The sequence below is a fragment of the Prionailurus viverrinus genome, chromosome D1 (assembly GCF_022837055.1).
Source record: "Prionailurus viverrinus isolate Anna chromosome D1, UM_Priviv_1.0, whole genome shotgun sequence".
In the NCBI taxonomy this organism is placed as follows: Eukaryota; Metazoa; Chordata; class Mammalia; order Carnivora; family Felidae; genus Prionailurus; species Prionailurus viverrinus.
In genome coordinates this window covers 103,628,687-103,645,033 of record NC_062570.1, presented here as the reverse complement: position 1 = coordinate 103,645,033, position 16,347 = coordinate 103,628,687, and the positions used below count along the sequence as shown (strand labels likewise).

Here is a 16,347-nt window from a genome sequence, read left to right as displayed (position 1 = left end):
TCATGACCTCCTGAACCAAAATCAAAAGTTGGACACTTAATTGAGTCACCTGGGTGCCCTAATAAGATCATATTTTTTAAAAAGACATCTTTCAGAAAAATTTCCACATCACAGTGTTAGAGACAACAATGGTTAGGTAAACAATTAAGGTATATGAATCTATATCAAGAAAAATTATTTACTGTGCTGTTTAAAAATGTTCAAATAATCAATATACAAGCTTTTTTTTTTTTTTTAACTTAACGTTTAGAGATGCCTGGGTGGCTCAGTCAGTTGAGTGACTGACTCTTGATTTCAGCTCAAGTCATGATCTCACGGTGTGTGAGGTTGAGCCCCACATCAGGCTCTGTGCTGACAGGGCTGATCCTGCTTGGGATTCTCTCTCTTCTTCTCTCTCTGCCCCTCCCCCATTTGTGCTCTCTCTCAAAATAAATAAACATAAAAAAATTAATGTTTATAGCTATGTCATCTAAAAACATTCTAGAGAATTTTATTTTTTTAAGTTTATTTATTTTGAGAGAGAGGCAGAGACAAAGGAGAGAGAGAATACCGAGCAGGTTCCTTGTTGTGAGCGCAGAGCCTGACGCAGGGCTTGAACTCACGAACCATGAGATCAGGAGCTGAGCCAAAATCAAAAGTTGGACACTTAACTGACTGAGCCACCCACGCACCCCTAGACAATTTTATTTCGAAAATAAGTTTTCAAGAGAATTATTTTGTAGGGGCGCCTGGGTGGCTCAGTCGGTTAAGCGTCGGACTTTGGCTCGGGTCATGACCTCACAGTTCGTGAGTTCAAGCCCTGAGTCGGGCTCTGAGATGACAGCTCGGAGCCTGGAGCCTGCTTCAGATTCTACGTCTCCCTCTCTCTCTGCCCCTCCCCCACTCACACTCCATCTCTGTCTCTCTCTCGAGAGAATAAACATTAATAAAAAAGAATTATTTTGTAGGTCCATCAATATAATAAAACCCAATTTTTGGTCAAGAAATACATATTTTTAAAGTTATATAGTATTAATTATTTTTGGTACCTACCCCTCTTTCGCTTTTAAGAACATCCCAGTTTGAACCATTATATGGTCACCCTACTTGCTTGATCTGGCCCCTTTTACTCCCTGTCCCTGTCTTGCCAGTTCACTGTGCTGCCCTGGACGTCTTTCTGTTACATGGATGCTCCAGGGTCCCCCCCAATCTCCTTACTTATCTCACCTTCTGTGAGTCCTCCTCAAGTGGCGCTCTCTCAGTGAGTCCTTCCCTGATCGACAGATACATTTTCCATTGCCATCTTTCTCCCATTTCTCATGCCCTCCCCCCTGATTAGTTTTACACGTTACTGAATTTATTCTATTTTCTTATTAATTTGTTCATTATCTGCTCTCACCACCATAATGTCAGAGGCAGAGGAGACAATTTTTGTTTGTTCATTTCATTTTCTGTTTTCATTGCTGCATCCTTGGCCCTGGCACATGACAGGCACCCAATAAATATTTGTTCAATAAATAAACGAGTTGCTGGTCAACTACCATTTAGAGACACACATATTTTATTTTTTTTGTATGTCAGAGTTAGCCATGATATAGTCTCCCCTAGACAACATCCTGTCTAGGTAAAGGAATTGCTCTGATTCTTTTCGTCGGTTTTATGGTTCCTATCTGAGTACTATCAACTTCTCTATTTCAGTGCTTTTTAGGGCAGGGCGGGGGACGCTGTTACTTGTTCACATGCTGGCTGCTTCGAATTTGGCCTTCTGTTGTGGGATGGCTGGTTTTGCTCTGCCTTGGGAAAGAAAATCTCAGAGATATGCTAGTTATCAGTCCTATTTAGAAGCTAACATCCTCTAATTCTGGGCACAGATGAGTGACAACATTCTCCCAGCAGAAACTCATTGTTTGCTCTTTCTTCTCTGTCACTTATATGTCTTAGGTACAGCTCGTGTATACAACCCATATCCAGGAGCCCAATATCTACAGGTATGTTTCTTATTCAGTACTTTAAAATATTAAAGATATTAGATGATTGTTATCAATCTGGGTCTGGACAACAAGTTGCTTGGAATGCGTTCATTATTAGAACTCTGGCGACTTCCCTCCTCCCCTTTCCATAGTGTTTCAGCAGAGGTGGAGTTCTGCCAAGCTCAATTGGCAGTTTCTTAGGGTGCCTGCCTTCTAGACGGGCCGTCCAGGCTGGGGGGAGCCACTATTTCCTTCACCACCTGGAAAGGTGTAAATCGTTCGAGTCACCACACGTTTCGGCTGGGCTACTCCAAATATCATGCTCCAGTTCGCGGAAGAGGAAACACCTAAAGAAATTTCAGCAAGACGCCAACAAAACCAGAGCTAAGATCAGGGTCGACGTGAGACAAGAGGGTCTCCGCAGCAGACTGACAAATATATACTTCTAATGAATCTGTACTTCTTCTTTCTATAGTTGTTCAAGATTTATTTAGCTGGCGGGCGGGGGGTGGAGGGGGGAGTGGATTTCCTTTTAAAAACATTACATATTCAAACAGATCCACTTACTAAACCATTTCCACTGACCAAAGCAGAATCAACAGTCTGAGAAAATGAAAAAGGCTGTTTTTCTCATTCTCTCTTCAGGTAGTGCTTCACAGTTTGAAAAATCAGACAGCTTTCTGGGAAACAAATTGAAGGACTTCACAAATTAAAAGGGAAACGAGATAGCAAAGGCTCATGCTTGGTAGAGTACCACACCATACCTTATTTGGTTCTAGAATCGCAGCCGGTCAATAGTGCACACCCATGATGCCAAATAAGGGAAGAACCTGTGTTACTATGAAGTCTTTTTGTAACTTCCCACCTGAGAACACTTTCTACTTGGATGGGAGTAAGGCCAATTTATATTAATGTAATTGCCAATTGGTTCCAGTTCCAGAAGACTGCCTGGTGGGTTGCCCCCTAGACCACCCTATCCCTCCTTCTTGTAAAAAAAAAAAAAAAAAAAAAAAATCCAAAGAAGCAAAACAACAATGAAACCATGCCTGGCACACATAGGCTTTCAGTAAATGTTTGCTTTTTAAAAATCTAGGAAACCAAGACTTCGATAGAAATATTAATGAAAACAGGAACATAGAACAGAAAAACCAGCACAACCAACAGCCAGTTTCCTGTGTATCTGGCATTTCGATCAATTGATGGCATGCCAATGGAGAAGACTCACATAGTTTTCCCCTCAGACCTATTTCTTTCTCTTCTCTTGCTCCGCTCTGTATTCTGGGGGCGCTGACCCCTGTAGGCTGGGTTTTCCAGGCTCCAGGATCACTTGGCTTTCGCTGGAGGGTGAAAGGCAGGGAAATTCAGGGTATTTCCTCCCCTAATCTCTCTCCACAGTGTTGGGGTCGGCAGTTACATGTCCTTTGTGGCTTCAGCTGGAGCAAGACAGGTCTACTGTGGTTCCATTCCAGCTTGTACCTTGGCCTCTGGCTCTTAGTAACTCCCCACCCCCTCGCTTAATGGCTTTCTGCTGTGGCTAATCTTTTGCGTTACCTCAGTATCTTCTGTTTGCCTCTTTAGTTATCCCATCACCTGTGTAATCAAATTTCTGGATTAAATTCCTTTGGCTTACTCCCAGAGTGCTTGTATTTTCCCGAGTGGGCCTTGACTGATACATTTTCCCCAGAACCGAATGACACTTGCTGTGTCGATCTGTATGGGAGACTGATATGAAATCCAGGTGGCAATCGCTTCTCGGCCTTTTGGCTAAGATCAAGTGAAATCCAGGTGGCCTAGTAAATAAGCAATAGCCTGGTACACATCCCTAAGGCTGGTATAACTCGGAGCTGATAAGGCTCGCAGGTGTGGACAGAGCGTGAGACTCAGAAACTAGATGCCTGCATTCTGCTTCCGCCATTTCCTCTGGCTTGCTTAAATGAACCAAACGCTGCTTTCAACCTTGAGACTGTATTCAATACTAGTGGCATGTGTAGCCATGTAGTAATATTTCTACTGTAGTTATATATCAAAGCAATATGAAGGATAATTTAGAAACGTATACACGAACAAAAATAATTTTGGTAAGAAGAAGGAGAAACACCAATCATAAAAACATTGCAGAGGAATGAATAGGGGAAGATTCCAGCGAACGAAGCCCCTCACGTGAGGAATCTGTATTCTTTTGACAGCACAGAGCCTGCTTGGGATCCCCTCTCTCTTTCTGCCCCTCCCCTGCTCTCTCTCTCTCTTCAAACAAACAAACATTTTAAAACAAACACCACACCTCTTGTATTTGTATATTATTAAAACCTCTAACTCACGAATTAAACTGTTGCCCATGACACAGCAAAGCCCTTTTACCACCTTCAGGAAGTGAGGGGACCCATCAAAGGAGCTCTCATTTTGAGCTTCCTCTCTTTTTAGGAACACTTCCTGTAGTGATGGAATCACCAACTCTTTTGACCTTTCCATTCTTATTTAGAACATTATGTTGTTGATCCAGTTACTCTTAAGGTATCACAACAAGGGTTTCTCTTTCCATACGGCACCAGAAGTCTTGCTAAAAACCAGTAAGAAGTGTTTTGGATAAGCACCAGTGTGCGCCGACTGTGAGGTGGACAGGTTTTTAGGATTATACAGACCCACATAAGAAACTACATTTCTTCTACACTGGGAAACAGGGCCGAGAATGTGCGGACAGCCTGGCTGCCTTTTGCGCACAAGACACACGCCTGTGGCAGAAATGACGAAGGGGTCATGACCCCAAAGTGTCCTGAGGCTGAGCCTCTCTGTGCTTCCTTGGAAGCCTCTAAGGATTGAATCAAGCACTTGTCTACTTGACCATTTTTGTTCCTCAATTAAAAAAACAAAAAACAAAACAAAAAAAATTATGCCTGGGAGGAGGCCCTGTTGTACCTAAAAGACAAAATCTTTTCTCTTCAGAGGGGGAGACATCCACTTCCTCCTCCATTTTTCTTATTGTTAAATACTCAAACGGATGTAGGTCAGTAGTGGGACATGTTGTGCCCAAAAGACAGTCTTTTTTCCTTAAGAGAGGAATGTTATCAATCACATTATTAATCTTTCAAATTTTTGGCTAAGGGATAAAAACTGGAGTCTCACTGTTGAATTTGCATGATAAAGATCTAGATCAGCATATTTTTATACAGTAATAAACATTCAAATTTCCTTTTCTGAAACTTGCTTTTTAAAAAAATCCTTAGCTCATTTTTCTATTAGCTTGTCTTACTGATTTGCAGGCTTTAATATTTGAATATTATTCATGTTTTAAGTATTTATGTATGTTGAATTTTTTTTTGAAATTAGCTCTGTTGATATTTTGTTTTCTTTTTTGCTTTCACTTTACAGTTTCATGCCTTTCTTAGGAAAGCCTTCATTACCCCAAATTATAAAAAAAATCTTCCATTTTCTTTTACTCCTTTTATGTTTAAATGTATTTATGTCTTTAATTCATTTAAAACTTACTCACGTGCAAAGTTTGTTAAAGATCTAAATTTATTGTTTCAAATAGGCTGTCGTGCATTTTGTGTCTACTACGTTGTTTATGAGGATTTGAAAGGCCACATTTACCATATGCAAAGTTCTCATGGTTCAGGAGTCTGTTTCTGGGCTGTGTCTGCTCTCCAGTCCTCTGATTTGTTGGCTGATCTGTTTCTTTTCCAACATCACACACATTTTATTGTCACTTTATCGGACAGCACATCTATTGAGACATCTTCCCTCCTCACCTCTTTTTACAAAATTATCTTGAGTGTTCTGGCCCATGAATCTCAGCATCAGCTTATTAATGAACTTGAATAATTCTCTTAAGATTTCTTTATGAATTACATTGAATTTGTAGTTTAATGGGAGAAACTGACATAGTATTATGCATCATTACTTATGCATGTCTTGTATGTCTGCCAGTGTTTTTTCTTCACAGAAGCCTTGCACAGTTCTTGTTAGAGTTATTCTTTAATATTTTATATGTTTTTTTGGTGGTGTTGTGAACATGTGCTTTTTCCCCAACGGACTCTCAAATTGGCTACTGCTGTCTATAGGAAAGAGACTAATTATTTCACCGTATTCCTGTACCCAGTAACCATCCTGATATTTTTGATACATTCTAATAGTTGTCCAATCATTTATCTTACATTTTCCAGGTAAGTGATTATATCACCTATTTAAAAAAGAAAATAAACGGGTGCCTGGGTGGCTCAGTTGGTTAAGCATCCAACTTCAGCTCAGGTCATGATCTCACTATTCATGGGTTTGAGCCCCACGTAAGGCTCTGTGCTGACAGTTTAGAGCCTGGAGCCTGCTTCAGATTCTGAGTCTCTCTCTCTCTGTCCCTCCCCTGCTCGTGTTCTTTCTCTCTCTTTCTCTCTCAAAAATAAACATTAAAAAAAAATTTTAAATAAAAAATAAAATAGGAATGAGAAGGCTTTGCCTTTTTCTTTCCAATATATAAGTCTCTTATTTTTACTTTTGAATGCATTTGGTAATGCAATCTGGAATAATATTGCAGACCAGCAGTGATAGTAGGATCCTTGTCCTCCTCTTCTCTTAATTAGAAATGTGTTTAGTATTTGACCATTAAATATGAGGTTCACTATAGATTTCTTGTATTTTATCAGGTTATAAAACTTCTTTTCCTCCATCTTCAACAACAGGAATGGTGGTGGATTGTGTGGTTCAGCACCTATCAATATGTTTATAAAGCTTTTTCTATTTTTTAGTATAATGAATTACATTAATCCTTTTTCTAATGTTGAACCATGCTTAAAAGACTGGCATAACACTATCTAGCCAGGATGTTTTTAAAACATATTTCTGCTGTCTTTATTAAGCTGCCCCCACCACCCCATCCCACATACACACATTACACACACACACACTGTTCTCTCTTTGTCTGGTTCTAGTATTGCATTTCTGTGATATTTATAGACCTTATTTGGTGATTTTCCATATTTTTCTATGAACTTGGAAATTTACACAGTGCTCCAAAAAACCCAGTTTTTGTTTGTTTTCTTTTTCAGTAATTCATGCTTTTACTCCTTCTGTTTAGTTATTTTAGTTTTGGTGGGTTTCTTTCTTTTTTTTTTTTTTTTTGAGATTCTTGAGTTGGGTGTTCTGTTTATTGGTTTCTGGTCTTTCTTATTTTTCAATATCGCACTTCAGTCCATTATATCTTTTTCTTTTTATTTCTTTAAAAATTTTTTTTTACATTTATTTATTTTTGAGAGACAGAAAGAGACAGAGCACAAAAGAGAGACAGAGAGAGACGCAGAATCTGAAGCGGGCTCCAGGCTCCGAGCTGTCAGCACAGAGCCCGGTTGTCGTGAGACCATGACCTGAGCTGAAGTCAGACGCCCAACCGACTGAGCCACCCAGGCACCCCTCTTATTTTTTATTTTTAATTATTTTAAATTTTATTTTAGAGAGAGAGAGAGAGAGAGAGAGAGTGCATGATTGAGGGAGAGGGGCAGAGAGAGGGAGATAGAATCCTAAGCAGGCTTCACACTCAGCACAGAGCACACATGGGGCGCAATCCCACAACCCTGGGATCGTGACCTGAACGGAAATCAAAAGTTGGAAGCTCAGCCAACCGAGGCACCCAGGTGCCCCTATATTTTTTCCTTTTGATAACATACTGCTTTTGACTCTGAAGGGTGTTTGTGTGTGTGTGTACGTGCTTCCATTGCGAATTCTAGATAGGTTGAAAATTCAGTTTATTTTCTTTCTTCATCACAAGAATCATTGGAGGTGTTTTATTTTTTTCTTAGGTGGGTAGATTTCTTATGATTAATCTGTACTTTTATTAAAGCAATAGAAGAATATGGTCTGTATTACTTACTTCTTAGAATTTATTGAGCCTTATTCTGTGTTCTTGTACACAGTTAATTTTACTAACAACTCAGCGAGTATTTGAATAGACTGTATTCAGTTTCTTGGGTCCAAATTGTATTCATCAATAATTTACTCCCAATTATATGGATGTGAAACCAGTATTATGTACATTGTCTAAACTCGATCAGTGATCTTTTTTCTGTAAAAGGCGGACAGTAAATATTTTAGGCTTTGTGGACCACAAGGTCTCTGTTGGAACTATCCAACTGTGTAAGAAAGCAGCAGTCAACAGTGTGCAAATGAACAGTCATGGCCAAATTTGGCCCTTGGACCTTAGTTTGCTGTTGCTTGCTCTTTATTCTTATTTAGTGTTTGTCTTTCGCCTGACAGTAAGTGAGAGAAGGTGTAATAATTTATAATTTAAAAAAGAATGCTATGGATAATACAAAATATATATTGGGCCAGTATCTTCAAGCCATTTTTAGAAGCTGCTTTGCACCTGACTGTTGGGGGAGAACGTCCTGCCAGCTACATGTCCAGAGCATTTCTTCATGGACTTGAGAACAATGGTCAGCTTTTGAGATGACCAGAGGAGGACACGGAGACAAAAATGCAGGGAGACCGTGTTGAGATTTTTAGCCCACTACCTACTTTTTAAATACTCCCTCTAGTTTTACTCACACTGAAGGGGTTAGTAATTAAAATTGCATTTTCTGGTATTTTATATGTGGCTTAACATTTATCTGAGTGTTGATGTGTTAGGATTTGTTTTTTTTTTCCTCTCCCTACAGTGAGGTCCAAGAGCCAAACAAAGCACGGCTGCCTCCTAAAACCTCAGCAGCTGCCCAGCTGGATGAGCTTATGGCCCATCTGTGTGACATGCAAACCCAGGTGAGCATAGTTCCTGGCTGCTTCTCTGTGGATCTCAGCTCCGCATCCCCCTTCGGAACTCTGAGTTGTCATTCATTTTCCCAGACTAAATTTAATTCAACTGTGAATTTAACTTTGTGGGATGTATTATCTGGGCACAGAAGATAATATGATACGGGCTCTGATCTCAAGGAGTGTGGAATGTGCTTGGTAAAGGGAAGCATAAGCCTGTGCAACATTTATAGAATAAAACACAGATGGGTTATCAAAATATACACAGCAAACGTTAGGAAGGTAGAGAGGTCAAGGAGATTTTATCAGAGGTGGGGATGGGGTGTGGGATGGACTCTGAAGAATGGAAACAGTTTGCACACAGATGAGAGAGGAGGCCCTTCCAGTTGGGCATGAGCCTATGAGGGTGCAGGCATCTGAGGCTGGATGGAATGTGACAGGACCTTCAGAGACCCGCCTGAGTGGGACCGCGGAGGGCAAGCTGCGGCAGAGCCAGGGAGATCAGAGTGTGGCTTTGAAAGTAGGGAGGAGGAGGAGTCCTGAGCCCCATACTCTGATAAAATCTGCCACCTTCTTCTGGCCTGTAGAGAGTGAGTGGTGAGCTCATGTGGCCTGGCAGGGGATGGAAATCAGAGAAGTGGACTTTAAGAATTTACTAAGGGAAGGGGCACCCGGGTGGCTCATTTGGTTAAGTGTCAGACTTCAGCTCAGGTCATGATCTTGCAGTTTGTGACTCTGAGGCCTGCAGTCGGGCTCTGTGCTGACAGCTCAGAGCCAAGAGCCTGCTTCGGATTCTGTCTCCCTCTCTCTCTCTGCCCCTCCCCTGTTCATACTCTGTCTCTCTTTCTCAAAAGTAAATGAACATTAAAAAAAAATTAAGAATTTATTAAAGGAAATATCTAGAATTCTTTCTTTCTTTTTATTCTTATTTATTTTTGAAAGAGAGAGAGAGTGAGCGAGCATGAGCGGGAGGGAGGGGCAGAGAGAGAGGAGACAGAATCCCAAGAAGGCTCCATGCTGTCAGCACAGAGCCCAACGTGGAGCTCGAACTCCTGAACCGAGAGATCATGACCTGAGCCAAAATCAAGGAGTTGGACGCTTAACCAACTGAGCCATCCAGACACCCCTCATCTAGAATTCTTAAGGTAGAGAATCCAGCCACTCTAAATTGGTTGGAAGCTTCGATATGCCCACATGAAGTGACTAAGACAAGGCAGTATATAAAAAGGTGTGTGACTGGGGAGGTCAGGAACCTTATCTTTGTGGCTCACCTTTGGACTCCCAATGCCCGCACAGTTCCTGACACATTACAGGAACAGATGAATAAACATCAGAAACAAATTTTCTTCCATGCCTGGGTACATTCAAAACTGGGTACATTCCTCAGTGCATTGTACCGCTGTAAGTTCTAGGACAAAAAAAAAAAAAAATCTACACTAGGAGTTTTAATTATGTTGTGTTTTCTAATTGATTTAGCATGTGTCATGGTTTATTTACGTTTAAAAAATATCTGCTCAACTGGGTGTTGTATGGAAACCAATTTGACAATAAATTTAATATTAAAAAAATAAAAAAAATAAAAGATATCTGCTCATTTCTTGAATGGGCCATACATGCACGTTGTACAAAGGTCAAAGGTGGAAAAGTTTGCAGTGAGCTACTTCCCTCTCAGCCATGTCCCCAGCCATCCAGTTCTGCCCGTTTCTTACATCCTCATTCGGAAGTGTTCTGGAATATATAAGGAAGTAGACGTGGGTGTGGATAGATATATATGCATGGATATGTATATACATATACAATTGTGGTTTTTTTACCTACTTAATAGGGATGGCCCTTTTGGGCCTTCTAGACATTAACCTTTTGAACACTAATCTCTTCAACATTAAGTAACATTCTATAATAGAGGAGGGAGGAAATCTGTCAGATGATAAGTTTCTTGAAGGGAAATGAGCATTTTGGATTAGTGAGATAATGTGAAGTTATTCCTGGCAGTAAAAATAGGATACGAAGGCAGACAGTAACAGATCGTATATATTCAGGAGACTGCAGGGAGCCTGGCTGGCCTTAGACAATGGAGGCTTTTAGTGACTAATGAAAGATGAGATTGGAAAGGTAAAGTGAGGGCAGCGGATAGGAGGCTTTGAAGGTCTGTCTAGTGCATGCAAATCTGATGCCATGGAGGCCGTAGGGAGAGCACCTGTTTCCTGATCAGGAAGTATTAGGTAGATGGTAGTAGTAGCTCGGTCGGAAAGGAGTAGAGAGAGACAGAATCAGGACACGGAGTGATGAAGGACGAGCTGGGCATCTTTTTTGTAATTTGAGGCTTTTCCTTTGAATGGATTATAATAACTACCTTGGGGTTTTGCTTAAATAAATCCAATCCATCAGCAAGTCTCATATGACAGCTTCTCACCACCTTCTCCCCTAACACGGGACCAAGTCATTCTTTCTGGTTTGAACTGTTAACGATAATCTCCTTCCTAGCTGGTGCCTCTCCACTCTTGCTTGTCTACACTTAATCCCTCACTCAGCTACCATGGGGATCCTGTAGATCAGATTCTTTCACTCTCATGCTTGAACTCCTCCAGAGGCTCCATCACCCTTGGGATAAAACCTGAGTTTACCATGAGGGCCCAACGTGATCTTCGCCTCTCTGTCCATCATCTTCTGCTGCCACACTTACTCTTACTCCCTCTACTCCAGCTCCCCTGACCTTCTGACTTTTCCCCTAACTTTCCTCCTCCTCTGGGCCTTCCTTCCTTCTGGAATGCTTTTCCCATGAATAGCAATATTTCTGGGCCCTTCCGTACATCATGAAATACCTGTGCAAATGTCACCTTCCTTAGATAGTCTTCTCTGATCACCTTCATCTACATCAATTCTCTCTCACCGTCCCACCCTCTGTTACTTCTGTGTGGGTGTAGAACTTAGGTCTTATCCCTACCTGATGTTACATCATATACTTATTTCATTGTTTATCGTCTATCACCTAGAGAATATAAACTCCATGTGGGCGGAGTCTAGGTCGCCTTGGGCATTGCTCTATGCCAAGAGCCTGGGGCTGTGACCAGCACAAACTAGGTGCTCCAAAAACATTGCAGAATAAATGGGTAAAAAGAAGATATGATTAATTGTTGACCTATGGTCATTGTAAGAGTGAGGAAAAGTGTCATCTTCGTACACTCGATTTCCCACGGTCAGAAAAGATTTACAAATGAAGGATGATTACTCCTATTTCATCTGGCCTGAGGAGTTTATGATAAAAGGGAGATGAAAGCATTTTTACTGGTGTTACAATGTTGACTCTTCCAGTGCTTTGGAGGGAGGTTAGGTACAGAAGAAAGGATCCGTCAGTAGAGGTGAGCTTACAGGTCATGCAGAAGATGCCAAGGAAGGGAAATGTACATGACACTGATTCTTTTCGTGGTTCTCTCCCGGGTGCCAGGTTGCAGCGAAAGAAGATGCCAGCAAGAAGCACTTAGCAAACAAGCAGGATCAGAAAGCCTCCCTGGACTCAATGCTGGGGGGTTTGGAGCAGGACCTGCAGGACCTTGGAATTGCCACAGTGCCCAAGGGCCACTGTGCTTCCTGTCAGAAGCCGATTGCTGGCAAGGTGGGATGGGCCAAGAAGTTGGTCCTACAGCTATCTGTGTGTGTCTGTGTCTGCCTCACCAAAGATTGCTCTATGGCCTTCTATTCTACGACATTTTAGTAATAGTTAATAACTACCCATCCCTTACAGTGCTCCGGGCACTGAGTTAAGCACTTTGCAAGTATTTCCTCATTTACCGGTCACATCAGCCCTTCAAGGGACACTCTATTATTGTTCCTTTGGAAAGATGAGGGAAACAAGGGCTCTGGGATGTTAACTGGCATGTATGTCCAAGGTCTAGAAAGAGGAGGAGGTAAGATTTGAAGCCCAGGAGAGCCTCACTGCCGCGTGTGACTCTGAACCACTTTTCTGTCCTGCCTGTCCTGGGAGGGAGTCTCCCCCTGCTCCCTCTGTGCCAACTTCCCGCTCAAGTTGATTGATGATGATTTCCGCTGACTCAGCTCCAAATCGTGGCCACAGCCTCCTGCTGTGTCATCCTTCACCAAAACCCACAGCAAAGGGCTTTGGTGTGGGGCGTGAGATGAGGTGTTCAGACCAGAGGAACAAAAACCCTCATCTGGCCTTTTCCTCTTCCAGGGATCCCTTCCAGGCCACGGTAGTCATCCCTGTCTGTCACTGCTGTGCTCGATTTTGGTTCCCCCACCTTCCGGAGCTGTGTAGCGTCAACCAACAGCTAACAGACTTTTATCAGCAAGATTGGTCAGGAAACTGGGCACCCTCTGGCTCTCCATAATGCAGGGGCAACAGACCCCGTAGGTGGGACCTGGGTCTAGGCCTCTGTGTTGCGTAACCCCAGGGGGGCGCCGCTTACAGGAAATACCGTGCGCCAAGTGCTGTTCAGAGCTGTGCAACCTAGGGCACCCTAGGGCACCTGGCTGCAGTCTCACGGTGGCCCAACTTCATTTCCTCCCCAGGCGATCCATGCTCTGGGGCAAGCGTGGCACCCGGAGCACTTCGTCTGCGCTCACTGCAAAGAGGAGATTGGCTGCAGCCCCTTCTTCGAGCGCAGTGGCTTGGCCTACTGCCCCAAGGACTACCACCACCTTTTCTCCCCGCGCTGTGCTTACTGCGCTGCTCCCATCCTGGACGTGAGTCATCCCCCTTCTCCTGCCGGGGCTCGTGGGTGATAGAGCTGCAGCCCTCTGACGTCTCTGTGTGTTCCTTTTTCAGAAAGTGCTGACGGCAATGAACCAGACCTGGCATCCGGAGCACTTCTTCTGCTCGCACTGCGGAGAGGTGTTCGGGGCGGAAGGTATCGCTCTTCCTTGGTCGGTTGTGGTCGTCGTGGTTCCGGCCGCTGGCAGCAAACGCCCGGTTCAGTACTCTATGCCATCCTTCCCTGCCTTTCCCCAGCATTTATAAATTGTGTTTGAATTGGTTAAAAAAAATTTTTTTTAATGTTTGTTTATTTTGGAGAGAGACACAGAGTGTGAGCGGGGGAGGGGCAGAGAGAGAGAGAGAGACACTGAATCGCAAGCAGGCTCCAGGTTCCGAGCTGTCAGCACAGAGCCCCAGGCGGGGCTCGAACTCTGCCTGAGATCCTGACGTGAGCTGAAGTGGGCGCTTAACAGACTGAGCCACCCAGGCCCCACTAAATTGGTTTTTTAAATCAAAGAAATACTAATGCAAAACCTCAAATATCGGAGCGCCTGCGTGGCTTAGTTAAGTATCTGACTTCAGCTTAGGTCATGATCTCATGGTTGGTGAGTTCCAGTCCCACACATCAGGTGAGCTCGAGCGGCCCTTTGGGTGAGCCCCGCTTCTCTCTCTCTCTCTTTCTCTCTAGCTCTCTCTCCACCCCCTGCCTCTGCCCATCCTGGGATTTTCTCTGCCCCTTGCTCACCTGCGCCCCACACCCCCCTCGAAAAAAAAAAAAAAAAGCTCAAATATTACCTTAAGGGTAATACTGAAAAAGATCAATCCCTTGCTTTTCGTTTCTCCACCCCCCGATCCAGTTATCGTCTCCAAATGTTTTCAGCTTTTTTCTTCTGTTATGTACTTGTGTATTTTAAGGAATATACTTCTATTACCATACGTTTTTTTTCCCCCCTTAATTTTAACCATTACATAATAAGTTTCTACCGGGGAAGATGAGAATTTACTATCCCACCTTACCCTCAACACACTTCCCCTCCCCCATTCTCTCAATGTAAAATCAGGTCATAATTACAGGTCAGACCAGTATTCAGTGGGCACATATTGACAACCATGGAAATATTGTTCATTGTTAAGCCTTGTAGCAAACTATGGTCAGAGCAGAGCACAGATTTTAAAACTGTTTTTTATATTTTAATGTTTTTATACTTTAATATAAATAGAAATGTTTTTATATTTTAATGTTTAATATAAATATAAATGTTTTTATATTTTAATGTTTATTTTTGAGAGAGAGAGAGCGCACGCACAGGCGGGGGAGGGGCGGAGAGAGGAGACACAGAATCCGAAAAAGGCTCCAGGTTCTGAGCTGTCGTGCGGAGCTCGATGTGCGGCTGGAACTCACAAACTGAGATCATGACCTGAGCTGAAGTCAGCTGCTTAACCCACTGAGCCACCCAGGTGCCATGGAGCAGAGCACAGATTTTAGTGTCAGACTGCCCAAGTTCGAATCTGGGCTGCGGTATTTATTAGCTATATGATATCATTCAAGTCATTTAACACTCTGTATCTCGTTTTCTTCATCATGGGCCCAGTACTAATTACCTCACAGGGTTATTATGAGGACTTTGAGATGCAGTGGCAGTTTTGTGTTTAGAACAGTGCCCAGCACTTGGAGACACAGTAAAAATTAGTTTTACTATCATGGTATCCTTTTCATATAAATTAGTTTTCTCCCTGAAGTTAATATTTAGAGTTCTTTTTCACTGGCTCAATTTTCATTGTACCTAGCTCTAATTTATCTGACAGAGTCGTGGAATCATTCTCAAAATGGTCAGCCACATCTGGTAGTCAGTCAGTTCCACTCATTTCGCTTTGGGGACGTCTGCCCTCCCACCGCAGCCTGAAATGCTTCCTCTTCAGGCCTGCTGTGAAGCACTTATTCTGGGTCATTATCCTGGGAATTTCTTTTTTTTTTTTTTTTTTAAATTTTTTTTTTTCAACGTTTATTTATTTTTGGGACAGAGAGAGACAGAGCATGAACGGGGGAGGGGCAGAGAGAGAGGGAGACACAGAATCGAAAACAGGCTCCAAGCTCTGAGCCATCAGCCCAGAGCCTGACGCGGGGCTCGAACTCACGGACCGTGAGATCGTGACCTGGCTGAGGTCGGACGCTTAACCGACTGCGCCACCCAGGCACCCCACCTGGGAATTTCTTTTACTCCTTTACTACCTTTTTTGTTGGATCCTCTGTTTCCTCGATCCCCGGTCTTTTACTGCCTTTACGTTGGTGGAACAGCTCCTAGGAAAGGAGGAGTAAGAGGTAAAACTCTTGAGACCTTGAATATCTGAAAATACTGTTATTCTGGGGTCTACCTTGAGTTGCCTGGACATAGAATTCTAGGTGAAGGGATTTCCCCCTTGAATTCTCAACACACTGCTTCCCTGTCTTCCAGCTTCCATGGTTGAGATGTCTTTATTAAGCTTCTGTTCTTATTCCTGATACTTACTGTGTGATCTGTTTTTCTCTCTTTGCAAGTTTTCTTTTTCTCCTTTCTTCTGAATTATCTTGATTTTTTTTCCCCTGACTTCTTCTTTTTATGTTTGTTTTGAACTAGTATGACTCACACATGGAATCAGAAGGCTTCTTTCTTTTGTTTGTGTTTTTTTTCCTGTCTTTTTAGAATTAACTCAGTGGGAAGACAATTCAGCTGTCTCCTAAATAAAAATTTGGGCAGTCCCATGTCATTTCCAATGACTCTTAATGAACAGTTTTTTTTTTTTTAAGTTTATTTATTGGGGCACCTTGGTGGCTCAGTCAGTTAAGCATCCAACTTCGGCTCAGGTCATGGTCTCACAGTTCGTGAGTTTGAGTCCCATATCGGGCTCTCTGTTGTCAGCGCAAAGCTTGCTTTGGATCCTCTGTCTCCCTCTCTCTCTGCCCCTTCCCCAGTCATTCTC

General features: G+C 42.7%; 1 protein-coding gene across 2 annotated transcripts in view; it reads left to right on the top strand.

The window, feature by feature from the left end:
- The window catches only part of LPXN (leupaxin), a 41,298-nt gene that overhangs the window by 12,961 nt on the left and 11,990 nt on the right, over positions 1-16,347 (top strand). For both annotated transcript variants that reach the window (XM_047876763.1, XM_047876762.1), the window contains exons 3-7: positions 1,921-1,967; positions 8,588-8,687; positions 12,124-12,291; positions 13,206-13,379; positions 13,462-13,543. In XM_047876763.1, coding sequence (XP_047732719.1) covers positions 1,921-1,967; positions 8,588-8,687; positions 12,124-12,291; positions 13,206-13,379; positions 13,462-13,543 — 571 coding nt within the window. The remainder of the gene's footprint in view (positions 1-1,920; positions 1,968-8,587; positions 8,688-12,123; positions 12,292-13,205; positions 13,380-13,461; positions 13,544-16,347) is intronic.